Here is a 10,185-nt window from a genome sequence, read left to right as displayed (position 1 = left end):
GTGATGGTGATGGCAAGGTGCCTTCTAAGCAGATGAGAAAGCAGAAAGTACATCCAAGCGAGGGAGTGGATGCCTAGGGCAGCATGTTTGAAGGAGGAAACAGAGAGGAGGGAGAGGATGAGGTCAACAACAGGTATACCAGATCTAACTCTATTTTGCGCTGCATGACGTGTTGGGCAGGGGGGATTGCTTGTAGAGGTGGTGATGGCAAGGTGCTTTTGAGGGGCAATGGTGAAGTGCTTTTGAGGCGCGGGAGAAGTTTGGAGTATTTATATGTGGGTAGAGATAACTTGTCCAAGTAAACCATGAGCAACCCTTGTGAGATACGGGTAGATAAGACACTGTCTTTCTTGGATCAAAGTCCAACATCTTCTATATCCGTTGAAGGGTTTTCCGTTCCGTTCTTATCTACTATACTTTTATATTTACTAGAAAAGATGCTCGTGTGTTGCAACGGGTGAATGCTATTTTAATCATGTTATTGTTATACGGTTTAGCTAGGATGAAATTCACTTTAGGAATTCGCTTGGATATTTTTAAAAAAAAATCATGAGCTGCAATTAGAAGTCTGACTTTCATCTCAAGTTAGCATGCGAGTTTTTCTAAAGAGATTTCTCATACGACTCCTTCTGTAGTTCTAAAAGCAAACAAACTTAAAATCTGACTCAAACACGGATTTTTATTTCCAAAAGCGAACAAAATTTAAAACCCGACTCAAATACGAATGATGTACCAAAATACCGGTAAAAACATTTTCAATTTTTATAACAGTAGAGATAGAGATATCTGGTGGCTATAATCCAAATATAGATCCGTAAGACCAATAAAATCCATCTTCTACCATATGTTTAGTGTTTTCCTATGCGATTTTTTTTTCGGGAATGCTACATACGGGGATCCCGTCGGCATGGGATCCTTCGTCCTTCTTGCCTATCCAAAGAGAAGCGAGAGCTGAGCGCCTAAGCCGTAAGGAGGAGGTTGCTGTCGCCTGTCTGTGAGGACCTTCGGCGCGGTTGGGGAAAAAGACCTGCTCGGCGAGAGGAGGACGCGGCCACCGGCGACGAGCCCTACACAGTGAGCTCCCGCGACGTCGAGGACCTCGTCTGTGTCGTGTCGAGGCAGCGGCGCGTCGCGTCCGAGCCGCCGGCGGGGGATACATCAACGAAGAAAGGAGGGGCGTCGATCGGTGGCCGGAGCTAGGGAACGGAGTGACTGCGGTGGCCGGAGCTAGGAAGGGGAGGTGCAGCGGTGGTGGTAGCTGCATCCGGTGGAGGGAGCGGCTGCGGTGGCCGGAGCCATAAGAGGGAGGGGTAGCAGTTGTCGGAGCTAGGGGAGGGAGAGGCGGCGGCGGCGGTGGTAGCCAGAGCCGGGAAAGGAGCAGCGGCGGTGGTTAGAGCCAGGGGAGGGAGGGCGGTAGAGGGCGGTAGCGGACGTTGGCGTCGGCATCAGGTATGTCCAGCTTCTGATACCTAGTAGAAATCACATGATATCTTGTAGGTATCGCCTGATACCTCATAGGTATCACCTGATACCTCTAAAGTATCACCTTCTACGTGGTAAGAATCGCATGATACATAATAGGTATCACCTGATATCTCGCAAGTATTATCTTTTACGTGATAAGAATCACATGATACCTAATAGGTATCACCTGATATCTCGCAAGTATCACATTCTATGTGGTAAGAATCGTATGATACCTGATAGGTATCACCTGATACGTGGTAGAACAGCATGATATTTGATAAGTATCACCTGATACCGGTTAGGTATTAGCCTATTAGGACTTGATATCTAACCGGTATCATCCTGTTTTTGAACCGTATTCCGGTATATAGCAGCCTTTTTTTTTTTTCAATGCACGGTATATTCATCAGCTGGTTGGTTATTTAGCCAAGAATAAAAAGATAGAAAAATGTTCTTCCTAGGCCCGAGGGCCGAGAGCTGTTCGGTATGGCCGGGTGGACGCGTTAGCCCTTAGCAGCTTATTGGGCCTGAAAAGCCGAAACAGTGAACGTCCTACGGCCCATTAAAGCCCAGGCCCAAAAGAGCCCACCCACCTCCTCTCTTATCTATGGGAGACGCGCTCTCCCTCTCGCCTCGCGGTCGCCTCGCTTTCTCCCTCGCCAACTCGCCTACCCTCCCCACCCCCGCGTCGGCGGCGGCGGCAGCGGCAGCGGCAGCGACGGAGCCTCGCCGGCGGCAAGCGTACTCACCCGGTAACCCTGGCTCCTCCCCCCCCTCCTTCTCCGTACCTCGTATGCGTGTTCTTCTGCGCTCGTGCGTGCGGTGTCTGCCGCCACAGAAAACCCTAGGTCCGCCTGCGGCGTGTCAGCGAGCTCGCCCGTCACCGCTTAGATCCGCGCGGGATTCGGCGGTTTCGCTTGCTGGAGATGCCTTGACGAGCGGTTTAACGAGATAGGGAATGTTCTATTTGTTTTTACCCCGTAGCTGCAAGGTTTCTGAATCTCAGATCCCCTCCTGCCATGTCGGGGTTGAAGGCTAGGGTTGTTGCTTCAGAGTTGTCGTGAATTAGTCATATATGCAGTAAATTCTTGGTTGGAGCTGGGTACGTGGGTGGTTGGGAGTAATTGCTATTTTCTAGATCAACTTAATATGCTGGATCTTGGTGTTATATCGATGTATTCATTTGTTTGTTACTGTGTTCTATACCATTATCGTATCCTTAGATCCAAAGGATAAAGGAAAGTCATAGTTCGAAATTTGAGCTGCAATTCAAAATTTTTGGAACAGTGTTTACTACTCAGATTTGTTGACTGATGTGAATAGCGCATGAACTTGCAAGGTGCATGATTCATTGGGCTATGCCAATTTTGATTTGGTAGTTTTTAATCTTAAATCCTTTTTAACATGATGCCATGCTTGTGTTTGAAGACTTCTTTCCATGTACTTGAAGTTACCTATGGGTTTTTTTGTTCCCTATACTTTTAAATTACGCTGTAGTATATTATTCTTAACAAAAAACTATATCTGTGCTGACAAGTTTGGCAGTTATTCTTTGGTTGCATTTGTCTTCTTATCGCTAATGTTCCTGTATTTACGTGTAATTGCAGACAAAACAATGAGGAGGTATAGTCCACCTTATCGCAGTCCACCAAGGAGGGGATATGGTGGCAGAGGAAGAAGTCCCCCTAGGAGGGGATATGGAGGACGGAAGGAACAGGGTTCTGGCAGTCTCCTGGTCCGCAACATCCCTTTAAGCTGCAGGTACTGGAACTGTATAACCGTAGCACCTTTTTTCAATGACTATATTCTTAATGAAATAAATAAATATTCCCTCTGTTTCTAAATATTTGACACCGTTGACTTTTTAGCACATGTTTGACCGTTCGTCTTATTCAAAAACTTTTGTGAAATATGTAAAACTATATGTATAGATAAAAGTATATTTAACAATAAATCAAATGATAGGAAAAGAATTAATAATTATTTAAAATTTTTGAATAAGACGAACGGTCAAACATGTTTAAAAAAGTCAACGGCATCAAATATTTAGAAACGGAGGGAGTATAATATTTCGGAGGTTGCAGATTTATTCAATTTGACTGGCTCTCTTAACTCTGGCAGAGCGGAGGATCTTAGAGTTCCTTTTGAAAGGTTTGGACCTGTTCGAGATGTTTACCTGCCAAAGGATTATTATACCGGGTAAAGTGTTGCTAATGACTCTGTTGATTGGTTTGTTGATTGGCAATCGCCAAAAAAATGTTTGTTATAATGTTAGGATAGTAAATGTAGATAGTCTGTATGTTTCTCTGTATTGTCGCTGCAATAAGCTTACAAGCTTTTCTAAAGTTATTCAATAGACTGGAAATAAAAAAAATCACAACGGAGGTTTGGCGTGAACATTTTCCAGCTTCAGTGTGGTATCAATTACTGCAGTCACCTTTTCATTTAGCTCCATTAATTGAAATGCTTGAATCATTTTTTTAATCTGATGATGTGTTTAGTAATTTTTTTTCATGTCACTAGAGCATGTAATTCACTAATGTGGTAACCCATATTTTTGCTTTCTTTCTCCTACGCACTTAATATCATAAGAAGTTTTTCCCTGAAACTATTCCCAGGGTCGTACTGGATTGAAGTAAATACGATCTTGAAGAATACTTTTCAATATTCCTAACAATTGATTTGTTTGGCAAGATAGAGTCTTGTCCGAATGAAGAAGTTCTTCTATGAAGACAAGATTTGATTCATTGAGAAAATTAATTTCACGAAGAGAAGATAAGAGAGTTGTACTGGGTGGTGCATGCGAAGATAAAAGCGAGAAGTTGATTTCAAGTTCTATCTTGACTTTTCGCACATTCGGGAACTTGAAGCGAATGCTTCTGTGAAGATGCTCTTTATGAGGATCACCATACGTAGTGTTATACAAGAAATTCAGATAATAGAGCCTGGACATCTAACTGCTTTTTGCAACACTTGCTTCCCTTTTGCTGGAAATGTTCGTAAGTTTTTAACTGTGCTTCACTGAGAATCATAGAGGGTACATTGAGTTTTGAACTGTGATGGTAACATGGCAGACACACACTACACATGAACATTTTGCACCTTCTTATTTGTTAGTTTTACCATCAATTTTCCTCAAACAACTGTCTCATAAAATATACATATACAGGGAACCGCGAGGGTTTGCATTCGTGGAGTTTGTTGACCCTTATGATGCTTCTGAGGCCCAATATCATATGAATCGTCAGGTGGTTTTTGGCCGGGAGATAACTGTTGTTCTTGCTGCTGAGTCACGGAAAAGGCCAGAAGAGATGCGCAGTAGAGCCAGAGTCAGGTATTGTTCCCATTACTGCTTGAACGTGCGGCTTAATATTCTGTTTTGTGCTTGTTTACAATGACTTTGTGTGGTTGCTTTGCAGAGGGTACTCTGACCATGAAGGCCGTCGTTCATCCCATTACGGTATTCTCTCATTTCTCATCATTCATGATCTTGTGCATTTCTAAATGCACATCTAGAATCTTGTGTGCTCTGTAATTATGCTTGGAATACTTGTCCCTTTTGCTGCACACATAACCGTATGTTTCAGATTTCAGATTAGTACTATTGGTCAATCTTAAGTTTTTGTTAATTTTCTTTTCTTAAATGCATGTAATTTTCTAATTTATTTTGTTGCCACACCGAATTACTGAGGCATCCATCTGTTCTTACAGGGAGGTCTCGTTCACGTTCGCGTTCCCGCTCTCCCCGTTATCGTGGTCGTCCACGGTCAAGGTAGACCAATTATAGTTCCTGTTTACTTTTTGTTGCTATATGTGATTCCTAAGCCATTATCTTCATTCATGATTCTCTCACTTACATGTTTTCTTTAAAGGTCATACTCTCCTGCTCCAAGACGACGAGATGACTATTCCGCATCCCCACAGAGAAAAGACACACATCGTGCAAAATCTCCTAGGCGTCAGCCAAAAGAACATGAAGTAGACAAGAAGCGGAGATCCTATTCTCCTGCCAATAAAGATGGGGACCAGCGTGATGCTGATAATGGTTATGAAAAGTAAGTTCGAGTGCTTCTTACTTCCATTGCTCTTTGCAATGCAAAAGTTCTGCATTGGTTTGCTTTTCTCGCCTCAAAAATGGTTGAAAAGTAGCATACGATAGACTTTTAGTGTATGATATTCCAGTAAAAATTGAATGGCTGTTGTGCCTTGCTGTTGGATTAGGGGAAAGCATTCGAATATTTTCCGCATACTCATGTAGTCATTTTGGTCGTATGTGCGTTACTTATGGGATATATATAAAAATATACCCTCTCCGTCCCAGAATAACTTAATCTAGTACCTGTCCAGATTCATAGTACTAGGATATGTCGCATCCAGTATTAGATTAACTTAATTCTGGGATGGAGGTAGTACCTACCTCATGAAATGCCTTCTTGGGTTTCTGGTCATACACTGAAAGCATTTATATTCACAGGAGGTCGCCGCCAGCTGACAGCGATGGATCCCCTCCGCACCGGAGGTCCCCCAGGCAATCCTCAGGATCGCCTCCAGGATCCCGCTCCAGGTCTGCCGACGGGTCTCCTGCCCGCAGTGACTAACAGAAGAACACTGCGCACGCTGTGCTACATCCTCTCTAGCTTCTTGTTGGTCAGACCGGACCAGTTTAAGTAAAAACCCTTTTGGGCTTGTTGTAAAACTTGTAATGCTAGCATCTGTCGTGGTTTGGTAGCGGAGGACTTGGATCGTCACCATTGTGTGTGCTCGCTTCTCAGTGGATGGAGACATTTTGAGTCGTGTGTGATGAAACCTTAGACTTGCTGCATGGCATTGTATTGTGTTAAACTTATCCGTATGCCTTGTGTATTCTTGTGCTTGCCATGTGCTCATGCGCTTGAATTGCTGTGCACGCGGAGTCGAACTATGCCGTCGACTTCTTTTGGAACTCTTTTCGCCTTAAAATATAGTACCTCTGTCCTAAAACATAGCAATAGCAATTTTTAGCTATGAATCTGTAGCTAAAAATGCTTATATTTTGGGACGGAGGGAGTAGTAAAATATTATTGAACTAGATAACATATTATCATGAATATAGATGAAATATAGCAAAATCTTCTACCCTATAATTCAACGAATGCTTTTACTCATTCATCATGTAACACATTCAATGGTTCAAAATCTTATAATCTAACGCCTCAGAATCCCCCACGTCTCCCCCTCCTCCCCTCCCCGCACCCATCTCCTCACGCCGCTCTCGCTTTCGCTCCTCTCTCTCCCGCATCTCCCACTGCCCAGCGCCGCATCTCCTCCTCGCGCTCTCTCGCCCTCTCGCCGCCGTGCGCCGGATTTTTGAAAGAATCGACGCGCTCCTCCTCCACAGTTCGCGCCACGCGTCCCTCCGTACCACGAAAAATCGCCGCGCCTCCCCTCCATCGTCACGCCTCCCCCACATCGCCGCGCCGGCACCCACCATCGTCACCGCCGCCCATTGCTCTCCACCGCGCCCCCATTGCACCGACGCCCTCCCTCTCTTTCAGGTCGCCGCCCCCGCTGATTCCCTCGCGATTCCCAACCCTAACCACCGCTACCGCCGCCCCTGCCGCTCAGGATCCCCCCGCCTCTCCTCCTCCTCCCCGCCGCCGACGCTACCCCCCCCCCCCCCCCCCCCGCCTTTCCTCCTTCTGCCCACCTGCCACCGACGCCGCCACCCCTGGCAGTGACTCCTCCTCCCCGACGCCAATGCCGATTCCCCCGCCGTCGATGCCTACTCCTGTGGCAGTGCGGAGGACTGCTGCTTCCCTGCCCCCATCAGGTGTGTGCACGATTTGTGTTTGTTAAAATGCTTATGTGAAAAAGCTGTGGGTATAAATGATATGCTGCAGATTATCTTTTCCTGTTATAGGTTCATCAATAATGGTTTCCCTAATTCAACTTTCATATTGCTGAATCTTTTGGTCTACATTGATAGCTGATGCATTGTTTGTCAGAAACCTGTTGAATGGGAGGCACCATCATAATTATATGATCCAGCATTATGAAGTAACCATCAACTGATCTGAGCGTGGGGGTAATTTCTAACCCTCACCTCTGATGTTTGATGAATTTCATTTTCTCGTATATACTTTGTTTGACCAGATTTCCTATACAAATATAATTTCAAATGCTTGAGTATATAGCATATTGTTGATTGGAAATATAATTCCTGACAATTGTTGGTCATTTAAAAAATATAACAAATATGCTCAAACTATAGCCTATAAAAGGCACAACAGAAGAATTGATGTAGCTGGAAGAAAAAGAAAATCACCCTCTGCTGCTTTGTCACGAGATAACCAGTAATTAACCATGCAGCCAAAAAACATTGCATCGATAACTTGTCATGTGAGCATATTTACTGTATAATTTGCACAAAAAATTCATGCTTCATCTATTGGAAAAAGAAAACCCATTAGCATTGATATAGTTCATTGTTTGCATATTTGTCAAAGCACAATATTTATATACACTATCACTTGGAGTTGATCAACTGTACATTTGTTTGGATTTGATTAGTTTTAAGACATTTTAAGCGAAATTTATATTTTCCTATAGCAACTGATTGCAATTTTTCCTGTCACATTTTACAAGTTTTGACTACAGCATCATCGGTGATTATCCATTCCCGTATCACTGTGAACAGCTGCTACTGTCCTTCACAATCTCATTCTCTGAAGGTACAACCAGTTTCTTCACTATTCCCTTCTTAACTTTGCTAGCTATGGGATCCGATGTTCTTAGATTTTTTTCATAATGGCGTTCCTATTTGGATTGTCAAGTTTTCAGAATTTTTTAGAATGGGATTCCTATATTTCCCATGTATTTTTGAATAAGTGACGATGTTTCTTAGGTTTTATAAGTGTGAGTTTATCACTGGTGATGATGTTTGTCATATGAGCACTGCACTGTTAATCTGTTATATGTACTGTAAATTGGAAAATATAAATTTGTATCACTGTTACATGTTAATATTTATATAAAATTCGACATTTGATACGCTTGATGAAAAGCATGCGCAGAAGCCTTTGAGTGCACAACCCGAACGATACCCAATTGATAAAAAGCATGTGCAACCTGCAATTGTTCCTGATAAACTCTCTATTGTTCATGAAAGTTATATAAATCGGATCAAGCATATAAGCTTGCTCTTGTCTGATGGTCATTTAAACAAAAAATCTCTTGACATGATTTTATAATTGAATAGTATCGTATAAGTTTGAATGTACACGCTGACTGAAATTTCAAAAAGTATGAGAACATTTTTTGTTTCTTCTGACAGATGTAAGTTTGTTTGGAGAACGGGACATTACACGCTGCCTCCTCCATCGATGCTGTGCTGTTCCACTGCCTCAAGCGTCACCGCCATGGTATGCCCCATCTTGGTCTGCTCTGCCAAAAGGTACACAAATCCTCCGCCCCCACCCCTCTCCCATTCTCTTTATTCCCAATCCCTGCTATGTCTCCTCTATCCCTATTAGTACCCGCTGATTTGATCATACGGTTCTTAGTCCATATCTCTTTGTTTCTTGGATGATCTGCCCCTTATCTGCTTGTTTATCTGTCACTGAACTTGGGGAGGTTTGGTTTCTCGATGATTTCAGGGCTGTAAACTGGGGAATCTGGTTGTAGATGATATGTTAGAGTGGTTTTTTCTAGGATTTCGGTTTTTGTGTTTTAATCTTGTGATAGGTGATAGGGGTTTCATGACTCTGCAGGATCGGCAATGGCTGTAAGCATCGGCAGATTCGATTCACTGAGAAGTTCTTCCTCAGTGACATTGTTGTCCACAAGGTTGGTAGGTTCCTCTTCTTGCTTTCCTCATTGATGTGTGATTCCATTTAGTATGCTATATAATAAAACACTGAACCATGTTTTCTGAATACCCAAATGAAATTTGTATTGCGGAGAGTAGGCTGTAAATTCATTGAGCCATGTGTCTCATGTTTTACCGGGTTATATTTACTGATAGGATGATTATATTTTTAGTTACTGGTTTTCTCGGCAAACAAAAGTTTACGTGAAGTATTGTTGCTTTCACAGATAAAAATTTACTGCTGGGAGGGTTCTATTTTTAGTTACTGGTTTTGAGAAGACAGCAAGTTCTCAGCTCTTTCCTGAAGTTTTGATGGATGGCGCAGTTAGTATTATATTGGCATTGCTCTGGGATTATTGAAGCACAACAATTAGCTGGTAATAGGTTTTTTTTTTTCCATCTTTGCAAGAGGAGGCAACTTTCGGGGATGGTGGGACCTCTGACCAGTGACCACATGTTTGGAGCAAGGCAGTAGTCGTTTCTTTCGTGTTTGGTTTCCGATATGCTAACCGGACAGGTTTTATAACAAGTGATATCAGCCGAAGGCTTCAGCATTAAATCAATCAACAATGTGGAGGAGGAAATGCGAATTAATGTTTTTTTGTGATGTTAATACGAAGGCTTCGGCTAAGGTTGCTTTTGCTGCGGCTGCATCTGCGATCAAATTAATGTTTTTTTAAAATTATATTTTTCATGATGTTCTTCAGTGTGTTTCTTAATTAGTCCCGTTCAATAATTTAATAAACTTGCCAATGGGAAACTAAAATTGGGGCTACTTGATGGATTACGCAGGGAGTGCAACAATTCCCTGTAACCAAAAGTATGAAGTGGGCACAGTACAGTTCAAGAACAGGTTCTTCTCCACGAAAATA

General features: G+C 43.0%; 1 protein-coding gene across 1 annotated transcript; it reads left to right on the top strand.

Annotated features, from left to right (window-relative positions):
* The first annotated feature begins 2,088 nt into the window (after positions 1-2,088).
* Positions 2,089-6,319, top strand: LOC127763777 (serine/arginine-rich SC35-like splicing factor SCL30). The gene is made up of 8 exons (XM_052288570.1): positions 2,089-2,219; positions 3,075-3,228; positions 3,589-3,666; positions 4,637-4,801; positions 4,887-4,927; positions 5,179-5,239; positions 5,340-5,522; positions 5,942-6,319. Exons 2-8 carry the CDS (start codon positions 3,083-3,085, stop codon positions 6,063-6,065), a joined length of 798 nt encoding a protein of 265 aa, XP_052144530.1. The 5' UTR covers positions 2,089-2,219; positions 3,075-3,082; the 3' UTR covers positions 6,066-6,319.
* The last annotated feature ends 3,866 nt before the right edge of the window (positions 6,320-10,185 follow it).

The sequence above is a fragment of the Oryza glaberrima genome, chromosome 2 (assembly GCF_000147395.1).
Source record: "Oryza glaberrima chromosome 2, OglaRS2, whole genome shotgun sequence".
NCBI classification, from domain to species: domain Eukaryota; kingdom Viridiplantae; phylum Streptophyta; class Magnoliopsida; order Poales; family Poaceae; genus Oryza; species Oryza glaberrima.
The sequence above is the reverse complement of the archived record's forward strand: the minus strand, read 5'-3'. Positions and strand labels throughout refer to the sequence as shown.